This window comes from Salmo salar, chromosome 27, assembly GCF_965601325.2.
Source record: "Salmo salar chromosome 27, fSalSal1, whole genome shotgun sequence".
NCBI classification, from domain to species: domain Eukaryota; kingdom Metazoa; phylum Chordata; class Actinopteri; order Salmoniformes; family Salmonidae; genus Salmo; species Salmo salar.
The window spans coordinates 24534966-24559346 of record NC_138317.1 but is presented as its reverse complement, the minus strand read 5'-3'; the positions used below and the strand labels follow the sequence as shown (position 1 = coordinate 24559346).

Below are 24381 nucleotides of genomic sequence, written 5' to 3'. Positions count from 1 at the left end.
TAAATGCACCAATTAACTGACAACCCCAAAGAGTGTGCACTCTGTCCCTGGATTGAAAAGGAAAAACTTTCTGAAATCAGGTTATGGCTCTAGTGAATATTAGAGGCAACATACTGCTCTGAGAAACAGAACCTGCAGTAGATGCAGCAGTATGGCACTGATGTAATTCTCCATCTACAGTGGAGGTCCCTGTTGCTCATTACCTCCCTAGATGTTGTCTAAAATGGCAAGTAGTACACTAAATAGGGAATGGACAGAGGTCACAATAGTGTCAATGGCATTCCTTCACCTGGCCTGTTCAGGTGCAGAAGCAGGTGCATGAAGGTTAAGTTACACAATGACCGAGTGAACTTCACCTCTCATCTCCTCCCAATAATAGCATTCACAGTCACCCACTTTCTCATTCAGCTCTGAGTACCTAACTAATCAGTTAGATGCCAAGGAAGTTGGTTTTAACCATCAGACACATGGACAGAACCCTTATTTACTAACCTACTGATTTAAGAACACAATACAGAAACAAAACAAGGAAATACATATAAAAACACTTTATTAATAAAAAGATAAAAGCATTGCCAAGTTACATACAAATTTGAGTATCCATAAAACAAGTATGACAATCTACTGCAGATTGAGGTCTGGACTTCCTCTCTATGCCTGAACAACGTTAGTGAAGGGAGTCTGCTCTGACTGATGTGTTCAACCTGTATTAAAGGCCCAATCTTTAATTCAAAATATCAGAGATTGGGCAATCTAGTCTCCTGTCCTCGTGAAGTTGAGTCGGGGGGTCCAGGGGTTTATTGCTGGGGGTTGTGCTTTGATTGCCTGGAGCAGGAGGTTGAGGAGTCTGACCCCTGGTCAGTCGGACATTATGAGTAGGCGTGTTCCAGGTCATCTTTACTGCAGTCATGTTGCACACGGTCTCATACTTCTCACAATGCCTTATCTTGAATGGCTCAGGAACACCACTAATATGATAAAGCCTAGCAAATCTTCTAAATAGGTAGCATGAATGCTTTAAAGACAACCTGAAACACGTACTATGCAACATGGGGACTGACTGACATACAGGCCACAGGATGCAGCAGACTACAGAGTTAGAGAAACTCCTTGCTGGGTCGGTCTTCTAGTCCTCCTCTCCCTCAGACTCAGACTCTACAGGGGAAAATAAACAAGAGATATAACTAAACAGCTCCTCTTAGTGGTGAAAACAGGAATTACAGCTAAGAGCACATTACAGCACAACAGGAAGTCTAGAGAATGTTAATAGTCCAGTTTCATTGATTCAACAATCATTTTCTGGTTTTCTATGGTTTTCTATTCAGTAATTGATTAGGTTACCTGTAACTATGTAACCTTTAACCTGTATTTAAATGTACCTAAATTTACCTTCTTCTGCATTTTGCAGCCACTCAACAAACTTCTTCATCTGCTCGACAAAGACACCTTTCCCTTTGGTGGTGTGAGTGTCTTTGTACCACCTCAGAATGGCCTCCTCACTCAAAACGTCAGCTGGGTGGAGAGGAGAGAACAGGAACAATTAGCATAGCGCCACAAGGAGAAGTTAGTGCATAAAAAAAAAGAAATATCACATTTACATAAGTATTCAGACCCTTTACTCAGTACTTTGTTGAAGCACTTTTGGTAGCCATTACAGCCTCGAGTCTTCTTGGGTATGATGCTACAATCTTGGCACACCTATATTTGGGGCGTTTCTCCTATTCTTCTCTGCAGATCCTCTCAAGCTCTGTCAGGTTGGATGGGGAGCGTTGCTGCACAGCTATTTTCAGGTCTCTCCAGAGATGTTAGATTGGGTTCAAGTCCGGACTCTGGCTGGGCCACTCAAGGACATTCAGAGACTTGTCCCAAAGCCCCTCCTGCATTGTCTTGGCTGTGTGCTTAGGGTCGTTGTCCTGTTGGAAGGTGAACCTTCGCCCCAGTCTGAGGTCCTGAGCGCTCTGAAGCAGGTTTTCATCAAGGATCTCTGTACTTTGCCGATCCTAACTAGTTTCCCAGTCCCTGCCACTGAAAAACATCCCCACAGCATGATGCCGCCACCACCACGCTTCACCGTAGGGATGGTTCCAGGTTTCCTCCAGACACTTGGCATTCAGGCCAAAGAGTTCAATGTTGGTTTCATCAGACCAGAGAATCTTGTTTCAAACTCCAAGCGGGCTGTCATGTGCCTTTTGAGGGTTGCTTCCGCCTGGCCACTCAATCATAAAGGCCTGATTGGTGGAGTGCCGCAGAGATGGGGGAATCCTCCAGAAGGACAACCATCTCCACAGCTCTGCCAGAGTGACCATTGGGTTCTTGGTCACCTCCCTGACCAAGGCCCTTCTCCCCCGATTGCTCAGTTTGGCCAGCTCTAGGAAGAGTATTGATGGTTCCAAACTTCTTCCATTAAAGAATGGAGGCCACTGTATTCTTGGGGGCCTTCAAAGCCGCAGAAATGTTTTGGTACCCATCCCCAGAATTGTGCCGACACGCATGTCTCGGAGCTCTACGGACAATTCTTTCGACCTCATGGCTCGGTTTTTGCTTATATAGACAGGTGTGTGCCTTTCCAAATCACATCCAATCAATTGAATCTACCACAGGTGGACTCTAATCAAGTTGTAGAAACATTTCAAGGATGATTAATGGAAACAGGATGCACCTGAACTCAATTTCGAGTCTCATAGCAAAGGGTCTGAATACTTATGTAAATACATTTTTTTTTTTTTATTCTACATTTGCAAAAATCTCTAAAAACCTGTGTTCACTTTGTCATTATGGGGTATTCTGTGTAGATTGAACAAAATCCATTTCAGAATAAGGGTGTAACGTAACAAAATCCAAATGCACTCTGTGATATTGAAATTTCAGTTTACTTCCTAAATTGAAATGGAATTGACTGCAACCTGACTACTAAGCCAAATGAAAGAGACCCTTCCTTTCTTTTCCTACAGAGAAAGTGTGTGAAACAGTGTCCTGTATAAGATAACACTGGCCTTTGTAGAAGAGCACCACTATCTTGGAGAAGGACTTCATGAAGTGGATATTGTCATAGCAGTACTCCTGGATCCTCAGTAGCAGCACCAGCTCTGACTGGCCCTGGGTGCTGAACGCTGCTAGCAGGGGGGCATAGTGCTGGAGGGGAGAGGATACACACCCCATAAACAAAGTCATTCATTCATGGTTGATGTTAGTGTTCGAGGTGTTTGAGAGCCTCCAGTGACCAGCTCTCATGTTGTTATAGAGTAGTTAGGATAGGAGTGATTTACGTTATTAATGGTTGATGTTATGATAACATACTTTAAGGTGTTTGAGGGCTTGCTCTGTGACCAACTCCTCCTTCTTGTTCCACTCCACAGCATTCATGAGAATGTTCCACAGCAGACCAATCACAGCTTGCTCCTGGAGAGCACTCCTCTTCATCTCCTCCTTCACATACACCACCATCTAGAACCACAGAATAATAACTCTTTACTGTCCATTATCTTGTGGAGAACGGAATGTATTATTTTTGCTTATATAACCCAACCCAGAGGTAAACACACTCCAATGAGGGGTTGGAAACACAGGGTAGGGCACAATGCAGCTATATTGGTGCTTGTTCAAGAGTACAACGGCAGGACTTGGCATGTGGTACTGTACCTCTCGTATGGGGCAGTCCTGAGAGAGGCGCTCCTGCAGTTCTTTCTGCAGCTCCTTGCGTGTTCCCTGAGACTGCTGCACACGCATGAAGTCTGACAGCTCCTTCAGCCCCACCTCATTGAAGTACTTGGAGAAATGCTCCACGTTCTGCTTGCTGGCAGGAAACAGCTCCTAGAGAAACAACAAGTCTAGGCTCAAACAACTTCCATTGACCTTCAACCCTAAAAATTGACTCAACAGCTCGCTCTTGTGGCTGAAATAGAATAGGAGCACAATAAAAGACGCTCTCTGACCTCTAGGCCAGTGGTTCCCAACCTTTTCCATTTTGGGGACTACCAAATCCCTGTCAAATGCTTGAGGACCACCATTCGCAAAGTCTCCGATTTTTTTTTATACATCAGGTTGGAAATGACTGCTCTAGGCTAACTGCCTAAAGGGTTTCTTACCAGGAGTTTCTTATCCAGGTTAGCCTTCCTCAGGGCTGAGGTGACTGCATTGGCATCTTTCTCAGATATCCATGCTTTGAACATTTTCACCGCAAAGGACGCAGAGATACCTGCAAGATACCAAGAATAAGAGAACAACTTGGAAGAAAACCATAGCTATAAATATATGCCTCAAGAAATCAACCCCCCCCCCTACACACACACTCACCTTCCTTCACAACATTATCACTGAAGAGGCTGGTGAGTATGGGCGGGGGCAGAGTGCCATTAGCCAATAGGATACCAGTCAACATAGCCAGTTTGGTTTGCTCTGATTCACTGAATGCCTTCAGGAACAGCAAAAGCTACACATGATAAAATCAATTAATCAATCAAGACAATTATGTAAACTAAAGACAATAGGATACAAAATGTCTAAACACCTTAAGATATGACATCACCGCAAGTACTTAGGAGAATGAAAAACTGAAGTAGATCTGTTAGGAAATACTCTCATGTTAAGTCCCTATGAATAGTTTACCTTTTTGATTTCCTCCTCAAAGGCATTCTGCAGGTACTTGTACCTCCTGATAAGCTTGTTAAAAACCTAGAGAAAAAGACAGAGGGACATGAGATTCAGTCACAGACAGAGGGCTGAGAGAGAGACAGAGAGACAGAGGGACATGAGATTCAGTCACAGACAGAGGCGGGCAGAGAGACAGAGGCGGGCAGAGAGACAGAGAGACAGAGAGACAGAGAGACAGAGAGACAGAGAGACAGAGAGACAGAGAGACAGAGAGACAGAGAGACAGAGAGACAGAGAGACAGAGAGACAGAGAGACAGAGAGACAGAGAGACAGAGGCAGAGGCAGGGCAGAGCCCTTAGACCCAACCAAATCATGAGAAAACAAAAATGATTATTTCCAATGTGTCAAGTAATTAACAAAAAGAGCAAACTAGAATGCTACTTGGCCCTAAACAGAGAGTACACAGTGGCAGAATACCTGACCACTGTGACTGACCCAAACTTAAGGAAAACATTGACTATGTACAGACTCCGTGAGCATAGCCTTGCTATTGAGAAAGGCCACCGTAGGCAGACCTGGCTCTCAAGAGAAGACAGGCTATGTGCACACTGCCCACAAAATGAGGTGGAAACTGATCTGCACTTCCTAACCTCCTGCCAAATGTATGACCATAGAGACACATATTTCCCTCAGATTACACAGATCCACAAAGAATTCCAAAACAAGCCCAATTTTGATAAACTCCCATATCTACTGGGTGAAATACCAGAGCGAGCGAGACGTCGGTCGGCGAGCGAGCAAAAGAAAGACAGACAAGCAGATGGTGCAGGAGTAAGTGAGTTTAATCAAGGAGGATTATATTAAAAGGATGTCATCGTGGAGCGTTGACAAACTGGTTACTCCCAGGGGTTTGGTGGGTATTAGCAGGTCTAATACCACTTTACTGCAGGTGTCTCAAGCCCAAAATCCCCTCCACCCCCAGGCCTTGGTAGGAAATGTTGGCTAACGTTTGAGGATGTGACAAAGTCAATGGTGAGACAGAGAGTATGTGTGTCCGTCCGTCTGTGTGTCTGTACCAACCTGAGCATAGCGGCGGAGGTTGGCATGGTTCTCCTCGGTGGTAAACACACAATGTTCTGTCACCTTTGCCTTGTCCCCCTCATCAATACGCGTACCACCGGGAGCTGAGACAGACAAGTCACCAGGGTTAAAGGTTAAATCATGTTTACATGGGCCTTTCCCATCTCTGGTCTTAACAGCTAGCTTTTACTTGTAATGATTGTGTAAGGTGGTTTTTACCTAGTTTAGTTGAATACACTGATTGTAAATCGCTCTGGATAAGACCGTCTGATAAATCTGACTAAAACAACATGTATGTATAACATGTCTGTCATCTAGTTGTAAAATGGATGGGTCTTGATGCAGCCTGGTCCAGTGTTTTAATCCGTTCTTGTTTGAGGATACAGTATCTGAGGGCTTAGAGTCCAAACTGCAACATGTATCTAATGCTTTAACAATCGTTGTTGACTTTGAATCCATTTTTAAGGACTGTTGTGGATTAACAATACAATCAAACTATAAACTGTTTTGTGTGCGTCTGAACTTCCTGCATGCGTTGCCTTCATGAGTGCATGTGTGTGAAGTGTGAACCAGGAGCTGAGCCTCCATGCTAAACTAAAGGCTAATCTGGTTCCCTGAGAGGATGGTTTATTTTGGTGGATTACCAGGTACAGCTGTAGGATCTTAATCTGCTCACTCCTTTGTTGCTGAAAATTTTTCTACGTCGCAGGAAATGCAGATGAGCTTTATGATTCATTCATTGAAAACTCACACTAACACATGGTCATATTAACAGTGTTCCACTTTTCTTGTAGCTTCTTTTGGCCAGCTAATAACCTTACAACCGATCAAGCAACATTACCGATCAAGCAAAAAACGGTCAAATCCTGTTGCTGCAGGATTATTTAGCTGTTACAAAATAAGTCAAATTAAGATCCTACATCTGTATCCCTGGTCTCCCTCTGTGCTGCTCGGCCTCTCCCCTGCCAGGGTCTTATTATAGGACTATAGGACCAGGGTAAACCGGTTATCGCTAATGGGGATTGACATGCAGAGACTGACACAGGCCTGGCAGAGAGTCCTGCGTGTGTTTGCATGCGTGTGTGTGCACGTGTGTATGAGCTGGACAGAGACAGACAGCAACTAATTCTACACAGATTAAACATGTCAGGAAGTGAATGAGCGTGTGTGAATGTGTGCGTGCAAGAAAGAGAGTGTGTATTTGGACATGAATTACGTTTCTAAAGCCTAGTACAGTGAGTGTACAATTTCTCCTTTCCTGCCTTATGTTCTAACAAACGTTCTCCTTTCTAATCCAGCGATATGGTACCCAGTAGGATTCATGCAGGTGCCTGCCTTCTGCAGTCTACTGAAGAACAGTCTCTCCCGGATGTCTTTGATAATGGGAAATGACCCTGATAATCTGACAAAGCCAGCTGTGATCTGTTTGTAAGTTTGTCCTTGCCTGAATGGACAGCCTGGTTACTGCGATCAGCTGGTTCATGGAAGGACGCTGGGAGACAGTAACACCGTGCACAGTACTGATACAAAAGGACCACGATGTTCCACCACTGAGCTGACACCGTGCAGATAACCATACCTGTAGCTACCTTAATATAACACCTAGCGACATCAAGCGGTGCAGACCTCTTAATGGCTAAGAAGATGGACTGACAGTCCTTGGACCTGGGTTTGAGTCCCGGTTGCACTGCCTGCTAAATTCACTACACTCCTCCACTCACCGAGCATGCTCCCTGCGATGAGGATGTCGAAGAGGGTGTCGGCATAGCGACGGTAGTCGAGTCGGGAACCGGTAACGTCCAGGAACTTAGCTACAGCATCGAGGTCTCCTCCTGCTTCATTGAGGCCCAGAACGATTGTGTCTCTGAAAACTGTGGGCTCAAACTTCTCCTTTTCATCTGGGTGGGGAGGGACAAGGCAGAGGAGGACAGTGTTGTACTGTAGGTACACAGATAACATCAGAAAATAAGGTCTGGTAAACCATGCATAATATATACCGTATGTCAGGGACCCTCAACTAGATTTCAGCCGCGGGCTGATTTAATTTTTTATTTATTTTTATAGCTGATGGTCGGGGGACAGAACATAATTACAAATCATTTGTAGATTGAAAATTGACCGCAAGAAGCCCAAACAGATATAATATTTGACTACATCATGTCAAACCTTGTTTACATTTGAATACGATCTCTCTATTATGCGTGGGAATACTTTGGAACAAATTTCCAAAATGTAAATAACTTGGAGCGGATTTGCTGATGTTGTTACAGTCTTATGTCCAACAATAAAAAGAAAAAATAAATGCTTGCTTCATTTATTTTTGCTCAGAAAGCTTGGGGTCCAAATAAAATGGCCCGCGGGCCGCCAGTTGGGAAACGCTGCCGTATGCATGCTAGTTAATGATCTCTCGGGCTAAAAGTCAATACATATTGTATAGCTACAGTGGTACATTTGGAAGCGTCACAGACAGGTCTTCAGTTCCCCAGTCAAGGTGTGATGAAGACAAGGGACACTGCCCTGATGGGACACGAGCTGCTACTTGGCCTGGGGGAGGGTTAGCCTCCCTGATTTAAGCCTCTGTTTTTCACAAAGAACACATCGTCCAAACGATGTCCTCTTCATTAAAAGCTCTCTGGCTATCAACACACGGATCAAGAGAATCAACAAGGGGCCTCATGGAGTATGAACGAAATGTTCCTACAACAGTACATGTCCTTCTGTTCTGTGAGTAATGTTCATAACAACACCCACTGTACTGGGAGGAAGTTCAGCTATAGCCTGGTCCTAGATCTGTTTGTGATGTCATGTCTGGAAGTTGCCAAGACACCACAGACAGATCTGGGACCAGGCTAGTTCAGCTCTGCCCTGTCACTGCTGTCAATGACAGTGACATGCTCCACTCACGCTGAGACTAGGTGTGACATGGTCACACAACGATGCTGTGACATTCTAGAAACTTCAACATCTTAATGACTGGGAGCCAGTCTGGGGCCAGGCTGGATTGCAGTAGGTGTTGTGTAAGAGGGAATGTCAAGCCACAACAGAGAGATGAAACAGAACCCTAGAAGTGAAGAGTGTTTATAGTCTGTGTTTATGTGTGGAGAGGAGAGAGAAGAGGACAGAAGACAGGAGAAGAGGAGGAACGTAGAGGAGAACACTGCTGTCCCTTTGCTGGTCCCTTACCAAGAAGCAGATCTTAATAGGAGAAATATGAGCTACAAGTGTGCATTGACAATTTGGTTGTCGGTGAGACTTCAAAAGATAATCAAGACATTTTACACAGTCTCAAAGAGTCAGTTGATTTAAGAAACAGGTTCAATTATCTGGTATTGCAACTTAACACTGTCTGTTGTCTTGCCAACATATTGTACGTGGTGAACATTAGGCATTGACATCGCACGTAGACAGATGTAACACAACTCACCCCTTTTCCTGGTCTTGAACCGCTGGCCTGTTAGCACTGGCTTCTGTTGCTTACCGGTATTCATAAAAGTCCTGAGGAAAACAAATACAGAAATCGGAAATGAGTAGACCATATACAACATGGTCAACAACCATTCCGTTTAATGACAGAACGTCTTGGTTTCTGTCAACATACCATATTTAAAGGTCTGCAACATAATTTCTAGGCTAGATCTTAATAAATACATTTTCTATGGTAAAATTATTTATACCTGTGTTAATGTGCCCAAAATGTACTGTGACAGTTTACTAATAGTTAGCAAACAATTGAAATAGTTACGCTTCAGTAAATCTCAAACCTTCAGCAAATCTTTCGATGTCAGTTGAAAACTCTATGCTTACCAGCTGTGAGTCCCTCTTAGCAGTGCCAGGGAGGTAGAGAAAGAATTCACTTAATGCTCTGACTGCCTGAGACTTGTCCTGTCTGTCAACCCTGTACTATACACCAGTCAAAAGTTTGGACACACCGCATTCAAAGGTTTTTATTTTTACTATTTTCTACATTGTAGAATAATAGTGAAGACAAAAACTATGAAATAACATGGTTACTACATGCAATCATGAAGTAACCAAAAAAAGTTAAACAAATCAAAATATATTTTATATTTAAGATTCTTCAAAGTAGAAATCCTTTGCCTTGATGACAGCTTTGCACACTTGGCATTCTACCTCACTTGGCAACCAGCTTCATGAGGTAGTCACCTGAAATGCATTTTAAATTAACCTCTCGCTATAGGGGGCAGTATTTTCACGGCCGGATGAAAAACGTACCCAAATTAAACTGGTTACTACTCTGGCCCAGAAACTAGAATATGCATATTATTAGTAGATTTGGATAGAAAACACAGACGTTTTTAAAACTGTTTGAATGGTGTCTGAGTATAACAGAACTCATATGGCAGGCAAAAACCTGCGAAAAATTCAACCAGGAAGTGGGAGATCTGAGAATTGTAGTTCTTTCTAATCCCTATCGAAACTACAGTGTCTGTGGGGTCACGTTGCACTTCCTAAGGCTTCAAATTGGCTGTCAAAAGCCTTCAGAAAGTTCTCATCCGTCTCCTGTAACCGGGCAGAAAAAAGGAGCTCAGTCAATGAGTGGACTGCCTGGGGACAAAGGGACTGCTAACCTACAAAGCATTACATGGGCTTGCTCCTACCCATCTTTCCGATTTGGTCCTGCCGTACATACCTACACGTACGCTACGGTCACAAGACGCAGGCCTCCTAATTGTCCCTAGAATTTCTAAGCAAACGGCTAGAGGTAGGGCTTTCTCCTACAGAGATCAATTTTTATGGAATGGTCTGCCTACCCATGTGAGAGACGCAGACTCAGTCTCAACCTTTAAGTCTTTACTGAAGACTTCTCTTCAGTAGGTCCTATGATTAAGTATAGTCTGGCCCAGGAGTGTGAAGGTGAACGGAAAGGCTGGAGCAACGAACCGCCCTTGCTGTCTCTGCCTTGCCGGTTCCCCTCTCTCCACTGGGATTCTCTGCCTCTAACCCTATTACAGGGGCTGAGTCACTGGCTTACTGGTGTTCTTCCATGCTGTCCATGGGAGGGGTGCGTCACTTGAGTGGGTTGAGTCACTGACGTGGTCTTCCTGTCTGGGTTGATATACTCGAAAATCTTAGGACATTATGTTATACAATACATGCATGTTTTGTTCAATCAAGTTCATATTTATATCAAAAACCAGCTTTTTACATTAGCATGTGACGTTCAGAACTAGCATACCCCCCGCAAACCTCCGGTGAATTTACTAAATTACTCACGATAAACATTCACAAAAAAACAATTATTTTAAGAATTATAGATACAGAACTCCTTTGTGCAATCGAGGTGTCCGATTTTAAAATAGCTTTTCGGTGAAAGCACATTTTGCAATATTCTGAGTAGATAGCCCAGCCATCACGGCTAGCTATTTAGACACCCACCAAGTTTAGCCCTGACCAAACTCCGATTTACTATTAGAAAAGTTTGATTACCTTTGGTGTTCTTCGTCAGAATGCACTCCCAGGACTGCTACTTCAATAACAAATGTTGGTTTGGTTCAAAATAATCCATTGTTATATCTAAATAGCGGCGTTTTGTTCGTGCGTTCAAGACACTATCCGAAGTGTAAATAAGGGTCACGAGCACGACGCATTTCGTGACAAACAAATTCTAAATATTCCATTACCGTACTTCGAAGCATGTCAACCGCTGTTTAAAATCAAGTTTTATGCCATTTTTCGCGTAAAAAAGCGATAATATTCCGACCGGGAAACGTGTATACGTACAAAGAGAGAAAATAAAAGCATGGGATCCCCTCGTGCACGAGCCTGAGTTTCATAGTACTGTGACCGGCCACTATCCAAATGCGCTACTTTTTTTCCAGCCAGAGCCTGCAAAGCCACGATTCAGCTTTTTGCCGCCTTCTGAGAGCCCATGGGAGCCGTAGGAAGTGTCACGTAACAGCAGAGATGCCCTGTATTGGATAGAGATAATCAAGAAGGGCAAGAAATGGTCAGACAGGGCACTTCCTGTAAGGAATCTTCTCAGGTTTTGGCCTGCCAAATGAGTTCTGTTATACTCACAGACACCATTCAAACAGTTTTAGAAACTTTGGAGTGTTTTCTATCCAAAGTTAATAATTATATGCATATTCTAGTTTCTGGGCAGGAGTAATAATCAGATTAAATCGGGTACGTTTTTTATCCGGCCGTGAAAATACTGCCCCCTAGCCATAACAGGTTAACGAGAGTCTTATCTTTAAAATGGTGTAAAATAGTCCTATGTTTGAAAAATGGAAATTATTGCATTTTTGATGTTTTGTATTTCGCGCCACGCTCTTCCACTGGCTGTTGAATAGAGTGGGACGGTCACGTCCCACCTAGCCCATAGAGGTTAAAATGATGGGTGGGGCTGAAGCTTAAGAGGGTGTGAATGATGATGGTGTAGACAAAGGATCTCCAGTAGGCACCAACACATACAAAGGCCATTTTCTCAAAAGTGAGGTTACAAGTTGACCAATTTTCAAAGCAGAATTACTTTCCCATTGTTCCTCAAATGCAGTGTATGATGTATGATTTTGTAGCCCTGAGACTCTACTTTTATCCAATGTAAAAAACACAATTTCAAATTTTGCTACATAACACCGAAATCAAGGCGGTCGGTCACATTTGACAATTCATGCCACCCTCCGTCCTTGACTTTTTTTTTTACATCTATTTAACACATGTATGTTGTTAAAATTTTGATATGACAAACATAATTTGTGTATTAAGCCGTTTAAGAGGGCTTTTTTCCCCTGGAGTGCAAAAGTGACTTTTCCAAATCCTTTTACAAAGTCACTTTTTTTATTTTGTTATTCAACTAGGCAAGTCAGTTAAGAACAAAGTCTTATTTACAATGACAGCCTACCGGGGAAGTGTGGGTTAACTGCCTTGTTCAGGGGCAGAACGGCAGATTTTCACCGTGTCAGCTCGGGCCAGCAACCGTTCGGCTACTGGCCCAACGCTCTAACCAATAGGATTTCTATATTGTATCATCAGAAAGAGACAATTATGAGGTTTCCAAACACGTACCATTTTTTTGACAGCATATGAAATGTTTAGATTGTTAGAATGTTGCAGTCAAAATGGCTTCTCATTGGCGTAATAACGGCGGAAGGAAGGCCTGGCAGTTTAAGTGTTAAGACATTGTAAAGGCTCATACATGCTTATTATAATCTATAAAGCATTATTTTAGCTGCAGGTGCAATCATATTTGGTGGTTAGGGTTAGTTAGGTTAGAGTGAGCCTCTTGTCTCCCTATAGCTCTGTGCACACTGTGTACTCTGTACCTCTAAGACCTCTAAAGAACACCTGACAATGCCCACAGTTTTAGTCTTTTTGCCCCCGGGGAGAGCACAGTGAGCTGGGCTAAGGCCCTGGGGGATGGTGGTAGTGATCCCACAGCAATTATCAGTGTAGAAGATGTTGTCAACAGGACTCACCTGATGTTAACCTCCACACAGACCTCTGCTAAGGAGGAGATGGAGTTACGTGTCACCTCCGAGGTAAAATTGTGAAAAGGAGAAGAAAATCTGACATTTCTGTGATGAGACAATCAATCTGAATAATGTTCCTTTTCACAAACAGGTTGCCTGTGAAAAGGCCTATTACACTGTCTGATCACAAGAAAATAGACAAAAATCAACCCCCTTTTCACAATATTACTCCTCTGTTCATTTAGGCACCTAGAGCCAAATCTCAGCGTAATGGTCGGTCACAAGAGACTCTTCCTCTGTACTCCATAGACTCCATGACAGAACCAATTTGATGTGGAAGGCTGCACTTGTAACATCTGACCAGTTTCATAACCACAGCTTTATATGGTCAGTCACAACCAGTATTCTCAACAACAACTCCCCTTATGATTTCACATGTCAAGCCATGTGCATTGTCACATACCAGTGCCATGTTACACAGACCCCTTCCCCCGCCACCAACACACACCCAGCAGGCTGCCTGTCACCAACAGGCACGGACGCACAAACACAGGCTTTGTAGGTCTATCCAACTGACATTCAATGCCCAAAATAAATACAATTCCTGGAAGCAGGCAACAGTGGCCAGAGAATGGTGACGAGGAGACTCAACAGCCTCGGTGGAGCTCAGTCTGTCTGATAAGAATTACAGAAAGGGTGTGCTTGTACGAGAGGGTGACAACAAAATGCGACTAGTTTTACGTTTCAAGACTACAGTATAAAAGAACGCACCTCTTTTTGTGTGAGCGAAAGAGACTTCACTTCCATGAATGAGTGCCCGCGTCCTATCTGGCCATCAGCTCATGATAGTGGACAACAATACAGATGTAGGATCTTAATTTGATCACCTTGTTGCAGGAAAACTTTCCTGCAACGCAGGAAATGTAAAACTTGTGTAAAATGTAGAATTTCCACATTGAAATTTAAAGGCCATGAACAGTCCACATTTCATGGAAAACATGATTTTATGATATTTGGATGAAACCAGAGGAAAGTGTGATGACCAAAGTATGAAAAATTACTATTGCTTCTACATTGATAAAGTTTAATCATAAAGTTACTGGTCCCCTACCCCATGTCAAACACTTGTATTCAGGAGGTGGAATTATTAAGGAGATGGGGTGATGTCACCCTAACTCTCATTTTAATACACCAATAGAAACATGATATTCTCTTACCTAATTTAAATATGTACAGCCTTGTAACCAATAACGGAGAATGCGTGTTTCCAGAGGGGTGTGATTTATTTAAATACATTGCTACTCTACTGGTGCCATAATTTGACTGTAGGTTGTCAGCAATTATAATAGAAAGTTTACACTATTCATCTATGACAAAGATACTGTACTTATATCTCCACTTTTATCTGTATCTGGTATTAACAAGTTACAGGCTAGCTAGGTCTTCAGGCAGCATGGAACAAAAGGCGGGAAAGGTCGCTCAAAACTATGATGCAGTTGTCATGTCAACACATCCATCAGTGCTGCTCAGAACCGCATCACAAGAGATGTATAAATATAAAAAATGTTGAAATCATTAATGCCTCATTTTCTTTGTCTATCACCAAATTTGCTTTAGATGATTTTACTGCAACACTGCATTTAAGTTTCTTGACATAAAGCTTTTTGAGAAGCCTTAGTCAAGGCGAGCTCATGAACTGTCTTTTCAAATTTCCTTGTATTTAGCCATAATAATTTGTTTTATTTTGCAACAAAACAAAATCGCATTTCTATCCCCAAAAATATTATGGGTGATATTTTAGTGACTCGAAATACTAACGTTATATATATAGTTTAAGACTTGATTTTCCTTTAAGAAACATGTATCAACTACATAAATGTTCATTAATCATAATCCACATAATAATTCCCATTTCCCGTTGCTGCAGGATTATTTTCCTGCTGTAGCAAACTGGCTGAAATGAAGATCCTCTCCTATAGCCTCTTTAATGCCCTCCAGAGAGTTCAGCGGCAGAGGGTGCTGGGAGGGTGCTGAGCGGTCACCTCGATCGTTATTCTTGGATCATTGATAATCTGTGCACGTGCAGAGAGAGCTGCGTGTTATTAGACTATCGAATTCCAAATATACCCAAATATGCCAGTCTCGTTCTCCAGTAGGCTATTATGTCTTTGGAGGACTGTGGGCACTATCATGTCTCAAATAATGTTTATGAAGCTTGTTTAAATGATACATAGTTAGCGGCTACACCGTACAGTAGCCCATGGCGGTTGGCATCTCCAAAACCGGCCAACCGATGCGAGGACGGCGCACCTGTAACTCACCGCACGGTGGGCAGAACCAGCTTGGCAATGGCAATCACAGCTATCCACGTCGTTACTTTAGCCAATGTTAATATATATTTGTCAAAAATGTACTTATGTAAATAATGTCTTACGCCAAACAAACATTTTAAGAGAACTGGGGCTAAACTTGTCACCAAACCTAGCCAAACTCATAAAGTTGAACATTTAGGCCTAAACATTACATTTCATAATGTGAAATATTTGAGGGACTTACCTTGCAGTGGATGACTCTACAACAAGTTGAGATGAACGACGACAAGCAAGAACAGTCACTTATCAAAACGCCTTAGAGTGGCCAGACACTTGAAATACAGCCGGATTAAACCAAAGACGTCAGTATAGGGGGAATCCAGACAGAATTAAATATACCAAACTATAACATTAACATATGGCATATTTCTCCTCCAAATACATTTATTACAAGCTATTAAAATTGTAAAGAGGAATAAGAACACATTTATGCATTTTAAGTTAGTGAGTGGACAATCTGTCACCTCTTTTCTTTACATAGTGGTGTAGTCCAATGATGGTTTAACTTCCCTTCAATTACATATTATACATTTGGTAAAGTCCATCACCTTTTACTGTCGTCACGCCTGTGCCTGCCAAATGGTGTAACGATTTTGGGATAAACACACATCCACAGCAAGATATTGTTCGTCAACACTTGTGAATTGAGAAAATATAAATACAATTTTAACAACAGAGAGAATGGCTGCTCCCAAGAAAGGAGATCTTTCAGCAGCTGAGCGAGAAATATTACAGGTTATTGCTGCAGGTAAGTTTCTTATTTATTTTTTTGGCTGACTTTGTAAACACTTTTCTGTTATTTTCCTTTTTTCAATGCATTTTGTTACAGTACTGTCTTCCGTTGTCACACAAATATTACTTGTTGTATTACTTTTTATGTTACTTAAAAAAAAAAAATGTTATTGTTTTTATTTCACTCAATGGTCATGCTCCCGTTATAGTCATTCCACTTCACTCCCTCAACATTCTGCCTCCACCCCAATGGACATTTATTTAGTCATCACTGGCACAGTTGTCTTTATGTATATAGTGCTATTTTCATTTGTTTTTTCTCACTTAGTCCTGCATGTTGGAGCTCGAAGCCTAAGACTTTTACTGTACCCTGCAATCACACCTGCAACCCTGTACATGTGACTATTAAACACTCTGAATCTGAAAATATGATCAAACAAATTCTCCACAGGCATTAATGTATTATCAGTAGGCTACATTTTTGATGTAATAATGTTATAGTAAAAATTCCAATACTTCCCATACATCACCAACACACATTATGACAAATTAAATCATTTTATACCAAACTGCTGGAGTGCACCTGTTTTTCACATTCACAGTGTCTTGCAAAAACCTCATTGTAGAGTATACCTATGGGGAGATAAAGTGAGATTGCACAGATCATTTATAGATACTGTATGATATATTGTTAATAAGAGGTATTGCATGTTTCATTTTATATCTAAAGTCTCTATTCTGTGTGAACCAGGCGATGTGCAGGAGGTTGCACGGCTGCTGGGGTCCAAGGACGTCAGAGTCAACTGTCTGGATGAGGTACTGTATGGATGGGGGCTTGGGAGTCTTGTTGTTGAAAACTCTGGCAAAGTTACCTGTGTTGTTTGTGTCATTAGTCAATGCTAAGATGAGATTTGTCATTCTCTTCCACAATATATCTGTGTACAAGTTAGCTTACAGCAATTCATACACTAGCCACAATATCCCTGAGATGTTTAGAACAGTAAAACACGTAAATGTCACTTAAAAGTCTATTTCACAAAAATCCTCAACGCATGACCGCTAATAGTTTTGACATAGTCTGACAAACCTATAGGGCGTTAGTGACACAAAGTAAATAGTGATGTTATTGGGATGGTGTAGCCATGGAGACATATATATATATAACATTCTGTGGGTGAAGGCCTGCAGCATATGTTTTCCATTGTTATGTAGACATATGGCTGAGACTCTTGAGTGCAGGACGTAGTACTCCAGCCACTAGATGTAACCCACAGACTACTTCAGACCACGTCGGTGTGTATATGTGTGTATGTGTATGTATGTGTGTATGTGTGTGGGTGTGTGTGGGAGCAGGATGTAAAAAAAAAAAGAAAAGGTGGCACAAGAGTGTCCAGTCTGTCAAAATCAGATGGAGCAGCAGAGCTTGACAGTATATGCGCACTCAGTCTCAGCCTGGCCTATCAACTCAATACAGTATAGCTCTGACATGATTGTCACGTTTGAGTATTGTGTGGATAAACATGTAACAGTAACTGTCTCTTCCTGCCTTACTTCCATAGCACTTTATTTTACAGTGCAAAAAGTACCAGGTATTTACTATGGTAATTAAACAGGCATAACCAATGATTTACTTGTTTGTTTCTTTAGTATTCATTCAAAGAAGCTGTTACAAGTAGGCTACCAGGTGAATACCAGTAGAATCAGTACCCTAAATGATAGTATGATCCTTTCTGTCTCTCCTCAGTATGGAATGACCCCCCTAATGCACGCAGCATACAAGGGCCAGGCAGACATGTGCAGTCTGCTGCTACAGCACGGGGCAGATGTCAACTGTAATGAACATGATTATGGATACACAGCCCTCATGTTTGCTGGACTCTCAGGTTAGTCCAGGGCAGGCATCCTTTTTCATATGGCATATACTGTAATTTAGCCAATATTTTGATATTGGTAATATTTTATTTGAAGGGTACCTACAAAAGGACTTCATAACACATTCATAATCCATAAATAACTAATTCATAAGCACTATATAAGAATTTAATAAACAATTACACTTTGCCATAACTTGCCCTATCCCAGGAAAGACAGACATAACCTCCATGATGCTGGATGCGGGTGCAGAGACAGACCTGGTCAATTCAGTAGGTCGCACGGCTGCTCAGATGGCTGCTTTCGTGGGTAAAGAAGTGATCGCCTTAAACTTCTTTCACACAGGTCTTTTCCTGCAAATACACAGCTTTTTTGTGACTTTTTCTGAATAAGCTGAATTGAAAACCAAATTAACCACAGCCCTGATATCAGTCCCCTTGTCCCAAACTTTTGGGTTTATTATGATGATTATGAAAATTAAGATGATGATGATGATGATGGTGATGATAATTTTGATGATGATGATTGTCCCACCTCTCAGGCCAGCATGACTGTGTGACAGTGATCAACAACTTCTTCTCTCGAGCGCGACTGGAGTACTACACTAGGCCTCAGGGGCTGGAGCGAGAAGCAAAACTGCCTCCCAAACTGGCTGGACCGCTTCACAAGATCATCATGACCTCCAACCTCAACCCTGTCAAGGTGGAGATATTATATTCTACATTGAATTCTAAATGGTTCCTATCTAAATTTTCAAAAACGACCCTCTCCTTAAACCTCTGTGCACTGCACACTCTACGAGATTGCTTTTAGTGCAAGTGTTTATGTAAAATAGAGAATAAAATGCATTAAAGAGACCAGAGTCATATGAACTCATGGATAACATTTGTATGTCTCTGTGGGCAGTTGGAAGGAAGTTGAAGATAGTTTCTGAAGCCATCGCTAACTAGCGCAATGACTTAAAGTCTACAGGAGCAGCTAGTAGAAACTACCTTCAACTTCCTTCAAACTGCCCCAGAGACATACAAATGGTATGTATATATTAGATCATCTGACTCTGGGGAAGTGGAGTGGCTTGATCGTGTTGTTAAGACACTTTAGATGGCCATTATAGCTTCCTGGAACCCAATAGGCTTTGGTTTACTCAGTTTCTCCAGTAGTCTAAGGCTGCTTCCCTGAAATGGCACAATATCACCTATTTAGTGCACATTGATATCTTTGGCAATTATGAAAGTGCGGATGGGGGCACACTTGATATTAGCATTTTGTTGGAGGGTAGGATGGAAGGCTGATTTGTTATGGGCTACCCAGCTGCCACCACCTTCCCCCCAAGTCCCCCTATTATTTTGTAATTCCACTATGGCTTGGATAGCCTAGTGTCCTTTTGAATTCCATTCTCTGCATGATCAACCCTCACCCGCTGCAGGCTGCAGTCACACGCCCGTGGTGCCGCTGCCCACTTTAGATCTGTCTAAATATATCTATCTGTCTGGACGTGAACGCAGGACACAGAGAGAGGTGCCACTGTAACACTCTCAGACCTCTGCTATATTAGCCTGTTGACTAAAGTCATGGTTAAAGTTTGAAGTTTTCTTAGTCGTATGTACAGGATATACATGGTATACACCGTCCAACGAAATGCTTACTTAAAGTCATGTTACGGTCGGGGCTGTGCACCAATGTACAAGAAAAGTCCGAACTGTTTTGGCTGTCTAACCAACTGCACACACCTTGTGGCTGTCATATGTCGGTTAGATGAGATTGCAACTTAGTTATTTCCAAGTGTTTTTCCGAGACAGTTATGAAGTCATAGGAGCGTGTGTTTATACAGTAGCATTGCAAAGTGACCAGTCAGTACTTAATCTATGGTTTCTGCCACTGTGTCTTTCTAACTCTTTCTCCGTCTCTCTCTTTCTAATATTCTCTCTAACACTTTCCTCCACACCTCCCCCCTTTCTTAGCTGGTGATGCTGGTCAGGGAGAACCCTCTGCTGGTGGACGTGGGAGCATTAGAGAAGTGTTACCATGTCATGGACCTGCTGTGTGAGCAGTGTGTGAAGCAGCAGGATATGAATGAAGTCCTGGCCATGAAGATGCACTACATTAGCTATGTGCTGCAGAAATGCATGGCCTTCCTTCTGGACCGTGATGACAAGCTAGATGTGCTCATCAAGAGGTGTGTGTTGTGTGTGTGTGTCACTCCCAGTGCATCATCTTGTTCCTGTTGACAGTGGTTGATGTGATTGATTGATTGCATTGCTGGCATTCTAACCTGTAACTATCCAATATATTTTTCTGTTATTGCACAAAATTCCCAGGCTAACCATTGGGGACTAATTGTTATGTGTTTCATAGTTTATTTTTAGTGCTGTATATTGCATGAATATTGTATGTAAACTGTATAGACAGTTCCCTAGACAATTAAAATGTGTCATTGTCTTTAAATTGTTTTAATTTGTATGTCTCTTCTCTCAGCCTGTTGAAGGGGAGGGATGGAGATGGTTTTCCTCAGTACCAGGAGAAGTTTATTAGAGACTGCATCAGGAAGTTTCCCTACTGTGAAGCCGCACTGCTACAGCAGCTGGTCAGGAGCATTGCACCAGTGGAGATTGTGAGTGAGCTTCCCGTCATTCATTGATTCAAACTTTCCTTTGACTTCGGTCTTATCCAATGTAAGGCTCCTCCTATGGACTCAATTACGGACTCACTTAATTAGTCCTCTCTGGAAATTAACCAATTGAAGATTGATTGGATTGCGCAACATTTATTAAACGTCACATTTACATATTAAAGGGGCAGTGCAGTCCAAAACGTGATTTTCCGGTGTTTTATATACTGTACATTTCCACACTATGAGGTTGGAATAATACTGTGAATTCTTGAAAATTATGATAATACCCTTTTAGTGTAAGAGCTGTTTGAAAAGACCGCCTGAAATTTCAGCACGTTTTGCATGGGTGGAGTTCTGGCACCCATCACCAGGTGACATAAATTAAAGTTAGCCTTGCAAAGCCACCTGATCCCGCAAGCTTACATTAAAACGCTAAGGTAAAGTAATTGTCCAGTGAAAATCTCACTTTTAAAAGTTCAGATTCTGTTCACTCATACCCAAATAATGTTGTTGACTAATCCTGTACTCGTATTTGTGTCCAAAGCATGAATAGGATAAAAAAAAACACTTAAAAAACTGCACCTCAAACTTGTGTCTCAAACAGACCGTTTCAAAATTGATTGAGAATATATCAATGAGCTTGCCAATCAGTGGTCTACTCGTGTAGACTCCCAGTGCATCATCTTGTTTCTCTTGACAGTGGTTGATGTGAGTGATTGATTGCATTGCTGGCATTCTAACCTGTAACTATCCAATACATTTTTCTGTTATTTTCTTGTAATTGTTATGTGTTTCATGAATATTTTTAATGACCGGTATACGGCCACACCATTCTGTAGTTCGGGTACGCCCACACCATTCCAACACAGAAAAGCTGATTTTTAACATACTTAATTATAATTTTTTGTAAGGAAAACTATTTCACTATATTGAAATTAATTATAGGTCATATTTCATAGAAATCTGGAAACACTGGACAGTTACTTCAATAGACCAACAACAAATAAAGTTTCAAACCTCTGCCAATAACAGCTAGTTTGAACGTTATATACAGTGCCTTCAGAAAGTATTCAGACCCCTTGACTTTTTCCACATTTTGTTAGGTTACAGCCTTATTCTAAAATTGATCAAATATTTTTTTCCCCTCATCAATCCACACACACTTTTTTTCTAATTTATTAAAAATGATAAACTGCAATATTACATTTACATAAGTATTCAGACCCTTTACTCAGTATTTTGTTGAAGCACCTTTGGCAGCTATTACAGCCTCGAGTCTTCTTGGGTATGATGCTACAAGCTGGGCACACCTGTAAGTCCGGGTTCTGGCTGTGCCACTCAAAAGAGAGACGTGAGAGACGTGTCCCGAAGCCACTCCTGCGTTGTCTTGGCTGTGTGCTTAGGATTGTTGTCCTGTTGGAAGGTCAACCTTTGTCACAGTCTGAGGTCCTGGGAGCTCTGGAGCAGGTTTTCATCAAGGATCTCTCTGTACTTTGCTCCATTCATCTTTGCCTCGATCCTGACTAGTCTCCCAGTCCCTGAGCTGAAAAACATCCCCCAGCATGATTCTGCCACCACCATGCTTCACCGTAGGGATGGTGCCAGGTTTCCTCCAGACGTGACACTTGGCATTCAGACCAAGGAGTTCAATCTTGGTTTCATCAGACCAGAGAATCTTGTTTCTCATGGTCTGAGAGTCTTTAGGTGCCTTTAGGCAAACTCCAAGCGGGCTGTCATGTGACTTTTACTAAGGAGTGGCTGCCGTCTGGCCACTCTACCATAAATGCCTGATTGGTGGAGTGCCGCAAAGTTGGTTGTCCTTCTGGAATGTTCTCCCGTCTCCACAGAGGAACTCTCCCCCGATTGCTCAGTTTGGCATGGCGGCCAGCTCTAGGAAGAGTCTTGGTGGTTCCAAACTTCTTTCATTTAAGAATGATGGAAGCCAATGTGTTCTTGGGGACCTTCAATGTTGCAGAAATGTTTTGGTACCCTTCCCCAGATCTATGCCTCGACACAATCCTGCCTCGGAGCTCTACGGACATTTCCTTCGACCTCATGGCTTGGTTTTTGCTCTGACATGCACTGTCAACTGTGGGACCTTATATAGACAGGTGTGTGCCTTTCCAAATTATGTCCAATCAATTGAATTTACCACAGGGGGACTCCAATCCAGTTGTAGAAACATCTCAAGGATGATCAATGGAAACAGGATGCACCTGAGCTCAATTTCGTGTCTCATAGCAAAGGGTCTGAATACGTATGCATATATGGTATTTCTGTTTTAAAGAATATATACATTTGCAAAATGTCTAAAAACCAGTTTTCACTTTGTCATTATGGGGTATTGTGTGTAGATTGCTGAGGATAAGAATAAGGCTGTAATGTAAATCTTTTGGGGAAATGTCAAGAGGTCTGAATACTTTCCAATCCCTTCCATTAGGCTCCTGCAATTTTTATTTTATTTTTTTATTTAACCTTTGTTTAACTAGGCAAGTCAGTTAAGAACAAATTCTTATTTAAAGTGACGGCCTAGGAACAGTGGATTAACTGCTTTGTTCAGGGGAAGAACAACAGATTTTTACCTTGTCAGCTCTAACCACTAAGCTACCTGCCGCCCCCAATTAGGTCCCTCACTCAGACCACTCCTAAACAATCCTAGCAAAATTATTGCTTGAGAAACTATTTTTGTTTATTTTTTATCATTTTAATTGAAAACAATCACAGTAAGGTACTTAATTGTTACCCAGAAATGATTTGGTATTGAGATAAAAATAGCTGCATTGGACCTTTTTAAGGAGTTCATGATCATGCTCAATGAATTCTGATTATATTGACAATTGATGTTCCTTTCTGTATGGGAATGTTTCCTGTTCAATGTTCCACTGCTTCTCTTGTCTCCAGGGTAACGACCCGACAGCATTCTCGGTGCTAACCCAGGCTCTCACGGGTAAGATGGCCTTCATAGACGCAGAGTTCTGTGCTACGTGTGGAGAGAGGGGGGCAGAGAAGAGATGCTCCCTCTGCAAAATGGTACGAAAACCACCTCCGACCTCCGATACACAAGCACAGGGTTTCTCTCAATCGTTTCCCTCTTTATTACTTTGGTTACACTTAATGATAACGTCCATGAATACACCATTAGGAATGCCTATAAAATGATTAATAAATGCTTCCAATTACTACTACAGGTGACGTACTGTGGCCTGATGTGTCAGCGACTCCACTGGTTCACCCATAAGAAGATCTGTAAAGGACTGCAGGAGAAGGATGCCCCGAGGCTGAGGGAGCTCAATGGTAAACTACACACTCCTATCTGTTGAAAACACATACAATATACCTACTGCAGCTATACTACAGTGTACTATAGTGCTCCAGACATGCTTTACCCCTCTCCTCTTTATCCTGGGTCCAGATGAGGAGAATGACATGGTGAAGGAGACAGCCAGCTTCCTGGCAGAGCTGTGTTTGAAGGCAGAGGAGCGCATGGCGTCATCAGGTTGTCCCGGTCCCTCAGCACCAGACCAGTTGCACTGCCCCTCCACATCCTCAGAGGGACCACCATCCTGCCACCAGGAATGAGAGGGACTGCTGGTGTTCTTTTCTACTGGGTAGTTAATTGATTCATTGATGAATGTTACTTATTGGCCAGAGTTCAGTGATATTAATAATAAAGTTTTATTGAATATTAAA

General features: G+C 42.1%; 2 protein-coding genes across 3 annotated transcripts; one reads left to right on the top strand and one right to left on the bottom strand.

Annotated features, from left to right (window-relative positions):
• Positions 1 to 533: 533 nt before the first annotated feature.
• On the bottom strand, positions 534 to 15755 carry LOC106588711 (eIF5-mimic protein 1). Of its 2 annotated transcripts, XM_014177988.1 has the most exons (12): positions 15661 to 15755; positions 9096 to 9166; positions 7393 to 7569; positions 5672 to 5775; positions 4606 to 4671; positions 4294 to 4429; positions 4086 to 4195; positions 3640 to 3810; positions 3298 to 3444; positions 2994 to 3132; positions 1390 to 1512; positions 534 to 1155 (listed from the first exon to the last, which is right to left on the bottom strand). In XM_014177988.1, exons 2-12 carry the CDS (start codon positions 9157 to 9159, stop codon positions 1127 to 1129), a joined length of 1266 nt encoding a protein of 421 aa, XP_014033463.1. In that variant the 5' UTR covers positions 9160 to 9166; positions 15661 to 15755; the 3' UTR covers positions 534 to 1126. The 2 variants fall into 2 exon arrangements, with proteins under 2 accessions (XP_014033463.1, XP_045565753.1); XM_045709797.2 differs by lacking the exon at positions 5672 to 5775 and having other exon boundaries at positions 15661 to 15729.
• Positions 15756 to 18310: 2555 nt separating this feature from the next.
• Positions 18311 to 24381, top strand: LOC106588710 (ankyrin repeat and MYND domain-containing protein 2). The gene is made up of 7 exons (XM_014177987.3): positions 18311 to 18389; positions 18622 to 18782; positions 20042 to 20256; positions 20556 to 20691; positions 23593 to 23721; positions 23880 to 23985; positions 24104 to 24381. The coding sequence occupies exons 1-7, from the start codon at positions 18311 to 18313 to the stop codon at positions 24268 to 24270; spliced, it is 993 nt and encodes a 330-aa protein (XP_014033462.2). The 3' UTR covers positions 24271 to 24381.